Source organism: Hakea prostrata, chromosome 11 (genome assembly GCF_041222555.1).
Source record: "Hakea prostrata isolate BN-2017 chromosome 11, UWA_Hpros_2, whole genome shotgun sequence".
Classification (NCBI taxonomy): Eukaryota; Viridiplantae; Streptophyta; class Magnoliopsida; order Proteales; family Proteaceae; genus Hakea; species Hakea prostrata.
Genome location: NC_142610.1, coordinates 1,658,872 through 1,674,686, shown reverse-complemented (window position 1 = coordinate 1,674,686; position 15,815 = coordinate 1,658,872). Strand labels below are relative to the sequence as shown.

At 40.0% G+C, this 15,815-nt stretch overlaps 1 protein-coding gene across 1 annotated transcript in view; it reads left to right on the top strand.

Annotated features, from left to right (window-relative positions):
- The window catches only part of RUS1 (root UVB sensitive-like protein (Protein of unknown function, DUF647)), a 35,131-nt gene extending 19,817 nt beyond the window's left edge, over window positions 1-15,314 (top strand). Inside the window, exons 6-7 of the mRNA XM_089139722.1 lie at window positions 13,756-13,932; window positions 14,291-15,314. Of these exons, the coding sequence (XP_088995848.1) occupies window positions 13,756-13,932; window positions 14,291-14,575 (462 nt within the window). The 3' untranslated portion in view covers window positions 14,576-15,314. The remainder of the gene's footprint in view (window positions 1-13,755; window positions 13,933-14,290) is intronic.
- The last annotated feature ends 501 nt before the right edge of the window (window positions 15,315-15,815 follow it).

The following is a 15,815-nucleotide window of genomic DNA, read 5'->3' as shown; positions in this document are numbered from 1 at the left end:
ATTTAAATGTTGTGAACGCAATACAGGCCAATGATGAGGGACCACCTTTTTTTTTGGGTCTACTTAAAACTATGGCCATCACTTAAAGCATGTGATTTAATTTTACAACTATGAGATAACCTTAAAGAGAAGTGGTGAGAAAGGATATGCACATAGGCCTTGTATCTAGCAATGCTTCAAACATAACTGATTGGAGGGCAAGAATCCATGTAGCCAGCCCCATTTAGTTGGGACAAGGCTTATTGTTGTTGTTGTTGTTGTTGAGATTCTTTTTTTTAGTATGTGGGATTGTCATCCATAAGATTATTTGATTTTTTGTATTCTATGTTCTTTTGAGGGGCTGGTTCATATGACCATAATTGGCAAGGCATCCAAGCAACTTGGTTGATGCCTTGTAATTCCGCTTTCAACACCTTGGTCACTTGAAGTCTCTGATAACTTTGTATATGACTCGATTTCACCTTGAACATAAATCATACACATTCTGATATGGTAGTTTATGAAATCCGTTGAATGCTTCTAAGTAGCTTGATCCTTGAGTCCTACTTTTCTCACCCTCCTTTTTCTTTTCTTTTTTTCCTTTTTTATCTTTTAAAATCTCTCACGGTGCTGGTTCTGTCCGATGTTGATGCACATCATGCACTCCTGGTGGAAAACCTCTTATATTCAACCTGCCTTTTGAGGAAAGTTGATTGAATTATACATTACAGGAGGAATGAAAATACAACTGAAAGTGAGTCTACTTAAGCATAGCCATGGGAGGGACTTGTAAAGGGGGCAAATGCGGTGCCAAAGGCTTCTGCATAAATAGAGTCCGGGGGGCAGTTTTCCTATGCAGTCTTACCCCAACAATTATTGCTGGGAGGCTGTTTCGATAAGGGAGGGATCTGTGTGGCTTGAAAATACAGATTTTAAAGATATTAGTGCATTAAGATCTGTGAATGGCAGTTTCTCCCATAGTTAGCCCACATAAGGCCTTTTATCTTTTCTTGATTCAAGCTAAAGGTTAATGCCAATCTTGATATAGTGGATAAATTGCTATAATCCACCACAGAAGCCTAGGCATAGATAGCAATGACCCCAGAAACTACCCAGTGAGAGAGAGAAGATTGAGACCAGTTAGCAACTTTTGAGAGAGAAGCAGCCAGGTTGGAGATCAACTAGAAAGTTTGCAATTTGGAGCTCAGCTTGTTGAAGCTTCAATTTTCCCATATAAGTAGTTAGAATTTGATGGATTTGGAGTTCTTCAATGATCCCCTTGTTGCTGATGAAACATTCATTTTTCATAGATGTAAGGAAATTAGGACTAACGGTGAATAAATATGTCCATCTTTTAATGGATTTAGAGCTCACCTATTGCTCTTTCCAGACCCCAGGATTCTTCCATGCATCACTTTTGGGTCCAATGAAATTGACTTAATCCCTTGCTGGAAGTTGAAGATCTTCTCATAGTGGTCATAGGTTTGGGAAATATATTTTTCTTTAGAGAAGCATTCTTTTAGTCACTATAAGCCCCCTTTGTAATAGAATGAAACATAACGTTGGCTGCAATAGTCGGGTCCATACTTGGTATAGATCCAACATAAAATAGGGTTCTTTTTCCCATAGTTTTTGAACTCGGGAGACATCACGAGATATCTCACTCTCTCTTTTTCAAGGAAGTGAGATAAGACCCCATGCATTAACAAAATATGGCATATCTTGGACCAACAGCGGTTGAGTTGTGATCTCAAATTGAGATTTTTGGTCACCCAACCCTTTATAACTCAAAAATCTCACTTCAGTAAATAGAACTTGAGTGAGATTTCTGCATTTTGCCTCTTCTTGTGTTGCTTCCTCATATCTCCCAGTTCTACTTCCTTGAGTCTCGAGCTGGAATTTTGCCCTTTTTATTGATCATCTGAACTTGTAATTTGAACTATGAAGATGAGCATATGTAATGTATTAGACTTGCTTGAAATTGAACATAAATGTATTCATAATTGAGTATATGATGTGTAAAAATATGCCATTTTAGGGTGCATCCTTAGTATAGTGTTTTCAAACAAGCTGTCTGAAATGCAACTTACATTTACAGTACGTTTTTCCTAAATCTAAGGCCACAACTATGTTCAGAAGGCTTGAAATAGGCCGGACAGCAAGCTTGAGCCCAGAAAGATACCTAAAACCCACCGAGTTGAGCCATTGAATTGGAGACGAAAAATTCCTCCAACTTAGTGAGATCTCGGTCGCTTGGCCTGGTGAGATGGCCACAAAAACCGAAATCTTTTTCCATGCTTCTTCATAGGAATACGCATAGGCATAGGCATAGGCATAGGTTGGATCATGTATTATAGGTATTGGGCCTTGATTCTTGGGTTACCAATGTACTTGACCAACTTAATGGACCTAACACTTGCCTAAATGAGTGGGAGCGAAAATCCCCCACACTTAGTTTTATTTCAGTTCCTTTTGTATCATGGTTCGATTTGTTCAATTTAAGCTAAGGTATTTTGGAGTTTTCAATCTTTTTTAATTAGTAAAGAAGATCTCTTTATTCTAAGTGTTATATTCTAGTCATAATTCTGCTGTTATTTCTAAGTCAAGTCCTATTAGTCCCAAACTTCTTTTGTAAGGTCCAGTAAGGTTGAGTTAAGTTAATTGATTTTGTGAAATAGAGTTTGGAGCTGCAAGGTCTGGATCTTCTTCACCTAAAGAGGTGAAATGGGGACCAGAGAGATTGTGGGCTAGGGGACGGGAGAAAGTGGGAAAGAGAGAAAGGGAAATGGGGGAATCAGGAGTTGCAGAAGAGGAGGTCAAAGATGCAGGGTTTGGGGCAGCGATGAAGGGGAAGCCAGCAATGTCGCAGGGATACTGGAATTATCAGGCAGAGAGTGGCTCTCAGGGATGGCGACTAAACAATGGCTGCGACGGAGGGAAAGAGGAGAGTTAACTTCCGCAGAGGCAGAGGGGGCAGCCATGGCAGGAACGGGCTCGACTACTGGTCGTGTGCCATTTTTCTTCTCTACCATGACGAATAAATTGATTTAATGTAGGCATCGCTTTTTCCTTTGTCCTTCCCCCCGATTTTTGCCCTATCACTAGTGGCTACTCCCGATCCGAAGCATCCCTTTTCCATTCATAGCGAGGATTTTTCAATTGAAGCAAAGATTTCAGGGTGAGAAATGATTCAGGTCAGGGAGTGTTACCCAGCCCTGGGCATGAGCAAAGGGCGAACTTTCAGCCTGGATGATGCAATTTCTCAGCCTAGATCTACCTCTGGGTGAAGTCTTAGAGTTGACATCAATGGATGTTTTGTTATGCTCCTTTGAGGGCTTACCCGTACAAGAATGGTGGCCAAAAGTGCTGCAAATCAGGCAATGGGGCAGTCTCCAGGCATAGCGAACATCTTGAGAGAAGCCAAAACCTGATTCTTCTTTGGCAGATATTGCAGAGGGTAGGGGGTCTTTGCTGAGACCCTGATGCAGACTCGTGCGAAGGTTAGGCAGTTTTTCACTTGAGTTCTTTTGTTTGAGAAGAGTGGAGTGCCAAGAGTAGAGCTCACTAGGCTCAACCCCTCAGTGCACCAGTAATGGAGGGGGAGCCAAGCAAATGAAACCCAGAGAAGTAATGAAGAGAAATCCTCTCGGGTGAGTTGCAATTTCCGATGCCGTTGCGAGAAGAATAATGGTTTTTTTCTTACCATCCAAGGCCCTCCTTCAAGAGTCCTTTTGTCTGCTTCATCTGAAAACTTAAACAAGAATAACCCATGATCGAGCAAGAAGGTTCCAAGTATGCCAGATGGTTTCCATTGTTTGGTCATGGAAGATTTGACGATGTGAAAACGGAGCCGAGAACCAAGGAAGTGGCCTACAATGCAGCAGTTCCAAAGAGAAACTTCTTTGTCTAGAGCACCCCCCGGACAGAAAACGATTGTCTGACCATCAACCAGTGAGGTAGGATTAGGGGAAAGCCAACACGAGGGTATTGGATGAGGGAGGCAAAAAGAGAGGACGAGGGTAGTAGTTGGGGAGGTTGATCAGGGGCGGTTGTTGGAGGAATGGAAGTGGTTGGAGAGGGTGGAGGGGGCTGAGGGTTGGGTTGGGGGGGGGGGGGAGGGTCAGACATGTCTCCCTGCATTTCACCCAAAGAGGCTGCTGGGCAGTGCTCGCCAGCTTACCGAGCAGGTCCTAGTAAATTACTATCTCTACTTCCCAAGGTCTGGGACCTATCTTCTACCCCCCCCCCCCTCTTTTTTTTGAATTTTTTACATAAAAAATCAATCCAAGGTTTTAGCTCTCTGTTGCTTTCAAACCAGCCATCAGATTGGGCCCAGATTTCTGACCAAGCTTCTTCATATACACTTCAACTATTGATCCAAGTTTGAGACTGAAGTCACTGAACCCTTAGTTAAAAACCCCAAATCAGCAAGTTGACTTTTTGCATCCCCCAAACCCTGAAAGCAACAACCTAGATCTAGTTCAATCTAACCTTCAGATCATCATCAAAATTCTGGGATAACCCCAATACATCTTCACTTAGGTTTCCACAAGTTACAGGCCTATCTGATCATAGGATCTTTGGATCCATCAAGATTCACTCCATAGCAACAATCCTATTCTCAACCCTTTAAACACTGGGTCAATATGTCATTATTTTTTAGGTTTGCATTCAAACTTAACTCCTCATGCCCCTAGTTTTCACATAATCAGCTAGCATTCAGGCACTACACTAGCATCCAGGAATCCATTGTCACCATAGTCACCTAGGCGATGACTTGTCACCTGGCTGGTGCCACCTTGGTGCTTATCCCCCCCCCCCCCCCCGGAAGCCTTGATGGCTAGACATTGACAACTACACTTACAACTAGAATCCCATCCACGGTTGAAGGTCAATGTAGTATCTCTATGACAAGTGAGAGTCATCTTCAAGATGAAGCAGCATTGCTAATGGAAGCAACCTTGGAAGGTTGTAAGCTCGCCCTCTGGTTGCAACTAAGATTGACACCATCATCACCAATTTTGACTGGAGTACATGGTTTCCGAAACCTATATCCCCATGGCCTCTTCACTTTGCTGCAAGTTTTGTTTGGATTCTAAGTAACTTAGGACCAGTTAATTTCCAGCAATACCCATCTGTGGTATACCACCTAACAAGGCAGTTGTATGAAAATCTTAACAGACCTGATCAGTTTTTTCTTGTTCTCTTTATCATCCATAAAAAAAAAAAGTTAAAATTAAATTAGAATCCCTTCCTCAGTTGGATCCTCAAAAGCAAACAGAAATTCCAGGGACCTTTTTCGAGGTTGCCTCATAAAAGCATCCCAAACACACCAACCAAGATTTCAAGAAACCCCATTTACCCACCCCCATTGACTTGGTTTTGAGTAAAGATCTTGGCATTGGTTCTCACTAGTTGAGGCCACTGTATAGTTAATTACATCCCAACCTTATACCTTCATATTCCTAATCTTCTCTATTAATGAGAAAGGCTTGTCATACAAAAGCAAACCAAATCATTCTCTAGTGTTATCTCTCAACTAGAAATAATGGAATGCCAAGCCCTGCATGATTGACTGAAGCAGGTAAACCCTATGTATGTAGCCTGAACTGTATAAGGTCCAATAACCAAGTCCTGTTCCAGAACTAATTCCAGAAGAGGTTGGGATAGAAACTTTGATCAGGCTATGTGGAGTGACTTTGTGGTGTGGTCTTTGTAGACTTCTAATTGTGGTTAATGATGGAGTGGTTTAGGTGATGTCAGATGGGAAGTTTAGGTTGGTTTTAATAGACGGGGTTAGGTTTAGTAGCTAAATGGTGATTCTTGTTATGGATAAAAATGAGGTAATCTTCAGACATGGGTTTGGAGGGGTTTTAGGTTTCAAATGTCACACACTCAGGCTTTCCCCTGAGCCGAGTGTAACTGGAGCATATTTCAACCTCCAGGCAAAACTAGGTTTCTAGAGCAATTTTTCATCAAATAAACTAGAACATTATTTTTTCCCTAGGGTTTTTGTGGCTTTAAGCTTATTGAGTATAGTGAGGACTTTAATTCTAAGAACAGTAACTAACTAAGCAGCAATCTTCTAGCTGAAATAGGAATGGGATTCTAGAAAAAAGAAGGTGGGGGGCTTAAAACAGCTAACACTTGGAAATTTGTCGCAAACACTTAAGAACACCTAGTTGCCTAGTTGCCTGTTAATGAAATCTGAACTAAAAGTACTGAAACTGAATTAAAGTCCTGGTCCTATGCTTCCTATGGCTGTGGATCTTAGGATCTGCATCACCTATGCCTTGCAGATTTATTATTCTTCCTGCAACCTTTTTCCACCTTTGAAGCATTCATTACCAGAACAGTTCAGACCTCAGACCCTTTATCCTTACTCCTTAGATGATTGATGTAACCACGGATCTAGGGTTAGGGTGGAACTGTAATTTCCCTAGAATATGGCTGCTCAGGAAATTCCAGCGAAGGATAGAGGGGTCTCAAGGGTTTTAAAGGGTTTTAAAGTTTTCTAAAACATAACTTCAGATCTGAATTCAATTGTAACATGAAATACAGATTTAAAATTTGAATTTCAAAGGTAGTTAGGGTTTCGGTTAGGATTGCTGATTCTGCCGATCAGAACTGCTTTCTATTGTTGTTCTGTCTACTAGAATAGGATCTAATTGATAGAAATTAATAGAATTCAGATTTCTGGAATTCTGAAATTTCTGCGGTTTTCAAGGAAGATGAAATGCAGGGTTTTTAGACTCGGGGAATAGGACTGTTTCTGCAGAATTAACGGTAGGGATGTGCTCCTAGGTTACTGTGATCCTAAGAGGACTGAGAGGAGGTTGAAAGGTCCTGGGGTTGAAGGTTTCTTAGTGGGGTAGAATATGGTATCTCAGGGAAGAATAAGATGGGGGACGCTGCAACTACTAGGAAAGGAGCTAGGGTTGGGAGGAAACTGTTGGGGAACGGGAAGGGGGTAGTTGCGATGGGGAGGGAAGGGTTTTCAAGGTCTGAAACAGAGGGGAAGGGGGCAGAAGTGTTATGGTAGTGATGGGAGGGCTTCCTGGGGTTGTGTGGGTAAAGGAGAGGGATGGCGAAGGCTGCAGACAAGGGGAAAGGGCAGGGAATGGGTGGGGGATGTTGCTGTACTTAATGGATTGCTGAATGGGATGCTTGAAGGGTTTGATCATCACACTTGCTCTGTTGGATTGAGGAAGATGAAAAGAAATCTTTCACAAAATACTAACCAAGGCCTACCCAATTATGGAGACCTTGGTCCTTAATCAATTCAATTAATCATCAAAACTGAAATAAACTTACATGAAGAAGCTATTTATAGCCTGAAAACAAAAACTTTGACTTGAACTGAGATCTCCTTAATTGATGAGATCCAATTACAACTCAAACTAGACTCTTATCAACACCTAAGAAAAGAAATCAAATTAAGATTTCAACGCTTAGATTGGAATCTCACATACTTTTAAGTTATCTTTTAAGCACATGCTAATTAGATAATTTAGAACTGAAGAAAACAACTCAGCTCAAAATAAAATACACAAAACAAATCCTAATACAAACTCAAACTGACATAACAAATTCTGAAATAAATTCTAAATTAAGAGCTAAATTGCCCAAGATGCTCCTCCTGTAGGGTTTGGCCACTTTATGGAGGCTTCTTGGATCCTTCCTGGGGGCCCCACTTAGGGTTTCAGCTAGGGGGTCCTATGTTCACATCAATGATATAACAGGTATTTGAAAGGCCACTCCTTTTTTTCTTAGCTAGGAAACTTAGGGCCTTTATGGTATCAATTCTCATTCTCATTTTCTGACACTTTTCATTTTCTTGATGTGTTTGGAATCCATTTTGAATCATTTTTTTCTTTTCTTTTTTTCCTTTTTTTTTCTTTTTTTAAGAATAGAAAAATCCGCAAAATCCTTAATAAATATTTTGTCTATTATGGTTTCTATGTCAAAAACTCATTCTATTCATTTTTGTGCAAGCCACTTAAAATTTAAGTGCAAATTGAGGGTATAATAGTAAACATATTGTAAGTTATGGCACTAAACTAGAGAAAGACTGAACACGATGAAAAGAAGAAAGAAGAGTTGCATAAAAACAGAGAAATGAAGAAGAAGAAGAAGAATGTGATTGAGAGGAGCCTCATTTGATTGAGAGACTCCAAGGAACATCTTCAATATTTATAATAGGTGCAGTACTTATAATCGAACTCAAAACAGAGAAGGAAGAGTCCAGTATGGACTCTAAAAACTTCAGATCTCAGCTCAAAATCTCGGGTCTATTTTTTGTTGCCCAAAATGCCCTCTAACACTCCCCATTAAGCTGGAGAATAGATATCAAACATCCCCAGCTTGTTACAAATATACCTCACTCTTTCTACCCCCAAAGATTTTTTGAATAAGTCAGCCAGTTGTTCTCCAGTTCGTATATGATGAGTGGAGATCAGTCCCTGTTGAAGCTTCTCTCGAACAAAATGGCAATCAACTTCTATATGCTTTGTACGCTCATGAAAGAAAGGATTCAATGCTATGTGAATAGATGCCTTATTGTCACACGACTCACACCATAGAGACATAGGAGACTCATAATTGAAGCCAAGATCACCCAAGAACTGTTTGATCCACATTAGTTCACAAATGACAAGTGAAATGGCCTGATACTCTGATTCTGCACTGGATCGAGTGACTACTATTTGCTTCTTACTTTTCCAAGACACAAGATTTCCTCCAACAAAGGTACAATAGCCTGTAGTAGACTTTCTATCACTCGATGCACCAGCCCAATCCGCATTAGAAAATCCTTCAATTCTCCAATGACTATGATCTGTATATAGTAGCCCACGTGTAGGAGCTTTCTTAAGATATCTCAATATGTGCACAATTGTATTCCAGTGAGTGCTACAGGGGCTAGATAAAAATTGACTCACAACACTGACTAGCAAAGCAATGTCAGGTTGAGTCACAACCAAATAATTTTAACTTTCCAATCAACCTTTGATATTTCTCTGGATCTTCAAGGGCATCTCCATCTTCAGGGATAAGTTTTATATTTGGATCCATTGGAGTATCCAAAGGCTTTGACCCAAGCATGCCTGTTTTAGATAGTTAGTCAATCACATATTTTTCGTTGGGACAAAACAATTCCCTTCTTAGACTAGGGCACTTCTATCCCCAAGAAATACTTTAGTTTTCCCAAATCTTTGGTTTGAAATTGTTTCTATAGCTAAGTCTTCAATGCATCAATACCAACTACATGATCTCCAGTAATGATTATATCATCCACATACCCAACTGAGAGTATCCTCCCTGTACCAGACTGACCGTCGAATAAAGAGTGATCAATCTCGTATCGAGACAAACCATACTCTGTCATAACTCAAGTAAATCGGCCAAACCATGCATGTGGGGACTGTTTTAGTGTATGATTTATTCGAATGACATACCAAACCATTCTCCCCCTGAGCAGCAAACCCTGGAGGTTGCTCCATATAGACTTCTTCATAGAGATCCCCATTGAGGAAAGCATTCTTCACATCTAGCTAGAAGCGGGGCCAATTATATGTAGCAGCTAAAGAGATTAGGATCCAAATTGAAGTAAAGCTTTGCAACGGGAGAAAAAGTATCCAAATAGTCCAGACCACATACTTCAGCATATCCTTTTGCTATAAGTCTAGCTTTTAATCTAGCAATTGTACCATCAAGATTTAATTTCACTACAAACACCCATTGACATCCAATAGCAGTTTTCCTAGGAGATAGAGGAACAAGGTCCCAAATATGATTTTCCTCTAGGGCTGCCAACTCCCAGTCATTGTTGCCGTCCACCTAGGGCTAGACAAGGCTTCAAACAAATTCTTAGGCAGAGGATGAGCCTCAATGGTAAATTAACACACACGAAAAGTAGGAGAAATATTCGCGTATGAAACAAAGTTAGAAACGGGATACTAAACACAACTTTGAGTTCCTTTATGAAGAGCAATCCGAACATCAAGGTCAGAAGTAGAGGGACTTACCATAGGATCCACGGGTGGAGGAGGCAAAGGTGGAGGAGCCACAGGAGCAGGAGGGATTGTAGATGTTGTCGGACGTCGCCGATACACAACAGTGATTACCATCTGAATAGGTGGAAGTGGTGGCCTATCTATAACAGGTGGAAAAATGATAACATAAAGATCCACATCCATAGAAGAGGTATGCATAGTGTTAGAAGAATAAGGAATAGACTTAAAGAATGAAACATCAACATTAATGAAATATTTTTGAAGTTCAAATGAATAGCAATGATACCCCTTTTGAGTATGGGAGTACCCAACAAACATACATTTAAGGGCTTTTTGGGTCAAGTTTAGATAACCCAAGTTGGTGATCCCTAATAAAACAGACACTTCCAAAGATGCAAAGAGGCACCTCATGCAAAGGACTATTAGTAAACAACAAGGAATATGGGATACCTCCTTTCAAAACAAATGAGGGTAGTCGATTAATTAGATGACAAGCAGTTAGGACAACATTAGCCTAAAAGGATTTGGGTACCTGCATTCCAAACAGTAAAGAACGGCAACTTCCATCAGATGGTGATTCTTCCGTTTTGCCACACCATTCTGTTGGGGGGTGTCGACATTAAAGGATCAATGAAGGATGTCATGTGATGCCATAAAATTATTAAAAGGACTAGAAAAATATTTGTTTGCATTATCACTACGAAGGATTTTGATTTTTGACAGTTACCCAAATTGTGTACGGATCTCATTCACAAAATCAAAAAGATACTAAACAATTCAGAACGACTTTTCATTAAATATATCCAGGTAACAAAATAATGAAAGCCCATGATAAAAGTAACAGGATATGGTCCCCACATCAAAATGAACAAGAGAAAAGGGTTTGTCTACCCTATTATTGACTCGAGGGGGATAACTTACATGTGAAGCTTCCCAAGCTAACATGACTCGCAAGGTAAAGAAGAAATGGAACTAAAACGTTTATCCTAAATTTTCAAAGTATTTAATGGTGGATGGCGCAAATGACAATGAATTTGGTGAGGGGTAGACGTGCTCGAGTAAGTAGCAGAGGAAATGTCATCAAACACGTACAGTCTTCCCGGACTCACGGCCTCTACCAAGTGTCCTTTTCGTTGTAAGATCTTGAAACACACAATAACCAAGAAAGAAAGTCACAAAACAATTATAGGTTGTGGTTAGTTTATGAACCAATAATTAAGTTAAAAGGAAACTTAGGTAAATACAAACAGAAGACAAGGTGGGGGTGAGATTGACAGTTCCTACATCTTTAACATTGGTATGGGAACCATTAGCAAGGATCCCACAATGAAAGATGATGGGAAAAAAGATGAAAAGTTACCTAGGTCACCAATCATATGTCCGAATGCCCCTAAGTCAATGATCCAGGGACGGAATTTATAAACACATGTTGTAGCATTACCTGTCTGAACAAAGGTGATAGTGGGAGGTGGAGCTTGAAAAGCCTAGAACTGGGTGAAGCAGACATATTCTTCATCAGTCATTTTCATAGTATTTCCTTTTGACTGTGGAGTGGCAGTGCTCGATGTCTCCAATGTGTTAGCAACCTGAGGTGGCTTACCATGAAGCTTCCAACAAAATCTTTGTATATGTCTTAGTTTTCCACAGTGATGACAAGTCTTGACATTCCCAGTGGATCCTTAAGTATTGAGGTTTCTAATTGACCCTCCATTTCCACGACCACGAGTACTTGAGCCATGAAGTCTCAAACAGTGAGGGTACCTTATCTCCTATAACTGCAAGTTGTTCCCGCTGATTTTGCATCTCAACAACTTCCGATGAAATGGGTATAATGGAATTTAACTCTTCATACATTTTCTTATAGGCTGCAAAATATTGAGTGACAGGTCTGCCCTTCCTATCAGCCCTATAGAAGTCTCGTGAAACCTCATAAATACGAGAAAGATTATTATGCACAGAATACAATATATTTAGGTAGTCCCATAAAGCCTTCACTGTGTCCATATGTGTAAGTAAGTTAACAATATCTTTCTCCATAGAGTTCAACATCTGCCCTAAAATTTGGGCACCTACAGTCTTCCATGTATCATTCCCAGTAGACTTAGTAAATCCTGTCCACAACCAGTCAACACAACCTGAACTATCTTTTTCCACTGATAAAAATTAGTAGCCCCTCCAAGCTTTCGTTCAGAAATACGATGGGATGTGGATGTCATGATTTCAGTAATAGAATTCTTAGGTTCAGACATGATGATCTAGTAAAAAGCACTAGATATAGCAACTGGCAACACCCAACAATTGCTCAATCAAATCAGAACATATCAGAATTTCTTCTCAAAAGGATTTCTGCGAAAGTTTCTTTTCAGAAAACTTCTGAGATAATCACAGCAGTATTAAGTTCCGGATAGGTTACCACCGAAACCAAGACCCTAAAAATAGTAAGGAAAAGAAAGAGAAAAAACACCCCGAAGAGAGCAGCTTCTAATTCCAATCGCAGAATACTTCCCCCAAAAAAAAAATTCCAAACACAGAAAAGAAGAGAGCAGCTTCTGATTCTAAGAACTTATTCCAATTGCAGAATTTATTCCAAACACACAAAAATTCCGAAAAATATTCCAATCGAAGAGAAAACCCAAAAAAGGTGAATCGCAAGCCAAAATAGACTGACCTCAAAATTCAGAAGCTGCTGAAACCTTCAACAGAAAAAGAAGTTGCTTAGGAACTTCTTAATTCATCAATAAACCCCAAAAATACAGCATAGGGTGTTGTTCCACCTGAATTACAGCCTTGGATAGACTCTACCAGACCTTTGATGCCTCTGTTTGTTGTGGAAAGACATCAAGGATGATGGATAGATGGATTGTAGGCTTCCTAGGATGCAACTGGCTCTGATACCATGTAAGTTATGGCACAAACCAGAGGAAAAATGAATCTGATGAAGAGAAGAAAGAAGAAGAGTTGCAGAAAAACAGAGAGAAGAGTAGCACAGAAACAGAGAAAAGAAGAAGAAGAATGAGTTTGAGAGGAGCCTCATTCAATTGAGAGACTCCAGCGAAACATCTTCAATATTTATGATATAGGTGCAGTACTAACTATCAAACTCAAAAGAGAGAAGGAAGATTCCAATATGGACTCTAAAAACTTCAGATCTCAGCTCGTGCTAAATCTCGAGCCTTTTTTATGCCCAAAATGCCCTCCACCACATACATTATTTTATGAACACCCTGTTGTTTCTCAATTTTCTCACTCCGAAACCCTAATGATGATCTATTCTCAATTTTCATTATAATTTTTTATTTTGACATCCCAAACTTATTTTTCGTTCTATAGTTTATTATGGACAAAAATTACCAAAACCTTTTTTTTTTTTTTTTTTTTTTTTTAACCAAAAATGGATTCCTATACTAATTCTTTTTAAATAGGAAAAATAGATAATGAGATTGATACCAAAAAGGCCCTTATCTAAAACCATTGTTAGACTAATTTTGATTTGGCTACCCATGGATGCTCTGGTAACAACTGTGCTGTGTGTACACATTCTGCATTAAGCAAAAAAAAAATTATTTTGTCATGTTTGAACTTCAGTGGTTCTCTTTGGATGAAGTTGTGACAATCAGTGTGGGACTTCTTTACTTTGAATCTTTCTTTGGAAAATGTCACCTGATTTTTGCAAGCCCGGTCAGGGAACATATGAGGTAGGCAGTACATGAATAGAACAAATTTCTCATTCCATTCTGATTTTCATGTGTCTACTCCCCATCAGGCACAAGTACAAGTACTCTCGAAGGAAGCCGAAGATGCAGCAGCGCAAATTGAGTGCCGTCTACAGCTTGGTTGCAAACTGAGTGAAGTTATCAACAGCAAGGAGGATGCACTGGCCTTATTTGATCTGTACAAAAATGATGGCTATATGTTGGCAGAGCATAATGGCAGATTCTGTGTAAGTAAATGCACCGACCATTCTGATTTTTAAAAAGTTAAAATAGTTCCTAGAAAATAGGAGGTAATGGTGGTGGTGGTGGATGGGTGGGAAGCTGGGAAACAGAAAAAAGGGAATTGCAAAGGGCTTCATTTTTCTTTTTACTTTATTATGGAAAAGGCTCTCCGACCCCAAGGTGTACGCTGCATCTCCTCACATTCATTATTTTACTTATTTCCGTAAGGAGAGAGAAACAACATGAGAGGGACTCCTTGCTCAGTGACTGCTTATCTTTTATACTTTCTGTTTATAATAAATTTGTCTTTTGTTTCTCTGGAACTCCAACTAAAGTCTTACTCTGTCTTGGAATCCTGGTCAGATAATACTTAGAGAGGATTCATCACCAGAAGACATGCTGAAGTCACTTTTCCATGTAAATTATCTTTACTGGCTGGAGAAGAACATAGGACTTGAGTCAGGAAGCGTAGAAAATGATTGTAGGTTTGGAGGAAGGCTTCAAATTTCTTTGGATTATGTGCAGAGGGAATTCAACCATGTCATACGTGATGGGCAATTGGCTGGATGGGTCGTTGACGGGCTCATTGCAAGGCCATTAGCAAACAGAATTCGCCCATCCTATGCCCCCGATGCTGGAATAAGATAATTGAGCGGAGCTGTTTCCATCTCCTATCACCATCAGTATTATTCCTGTGTAATTTTTGTCATTCCTCTCCTGTCCTTCCAGCTAGTTGGTGGGGCCCAGTTGAATTTCAACGAGCAACTTGTTGGCACTCCTTGTTACATGCATTTTCTATGTGAGATTTTACAGATGAAGAGATTACTGGTAGTGCTGAAAATGATGGGCCACTCGCCCAAAGAGGGTAGCTTCACTTCTCATGGTGTTTTCCAATTGCCATTACTTCACAATTGAAAGGCAGGATGTTAGACCTCAGCAATCAAGCTCTCTCCATCATGATGATTCGGGTAACCAATTGTGGCTTTCAGGAGAGATGTGCATGGAGTTAAGGACTAAAATTTAAGGATTTTCCAGAAGTACAGTAGCTGCATTAGCATAGCTGTTGAGGTGTACAGAATAAGAGGGATGTACCATTTGCATTTTATGGTAGAGTGCAAACTATGTTGCTCTCCTAGCGTTTTATCTGACTTCTTTTTGCTTTTCTCTCTTTCTTTATTATTACTATTAATCTGGGGAAGGTGGTGTGTTGCTGCTGCTTTTATTTGTGGTGGATCGAGTTCTGTGCAATATGATCTTAGAAAGATCAACTGCAATAAGTAACAGGTGGTTTGAGGAACCGGTCAGGATCTGCTACTTGCACTATGAATGTGTTAACATCTTATTGAACATTCTTGAGGAATCAGGGGAAGGTGAAGGGGAAGTAAACCTGTACAGGGTGAGCAAGAATGGGGGTGGGGGTTACAATTGTGTGGGGGGGGGGGGGTGAGAGAACCAGAAGAGGAATGTGATGAGAGATCAACGTGGACAGAGCTGACGATGAATCAATGTCAGAATTATTCATGGTGTCAAACACTGGAGTTGGTGTATTTACATTCCCCCCCCCCCCCCCCTCATTGGGGGATTTTTTTTGAATTGGTGGTTCATCCAAGTCTAGTTAATACATTTTAAAACTTGGTTAATAGTCACATAAAACTGGGTTAGTGTGAAAATGATCAAACTAGGTCTGTTGTCTGAATCACTTTTCACCCTGGCCAAACACAGCTCATCGAATCTTGTCTTCGGTTTCTCCCATGGTCTTCAGTTTTCCAATGCTGCCACTGCCGTTTGTCATTCCATTGCCTCGCTTCATTACCAACCAAAGTTTGTTTTTTTTTTTTTTTTTTGGGAATTGAGAGATATTAATATATTGAACAATTGTGAATGAAAA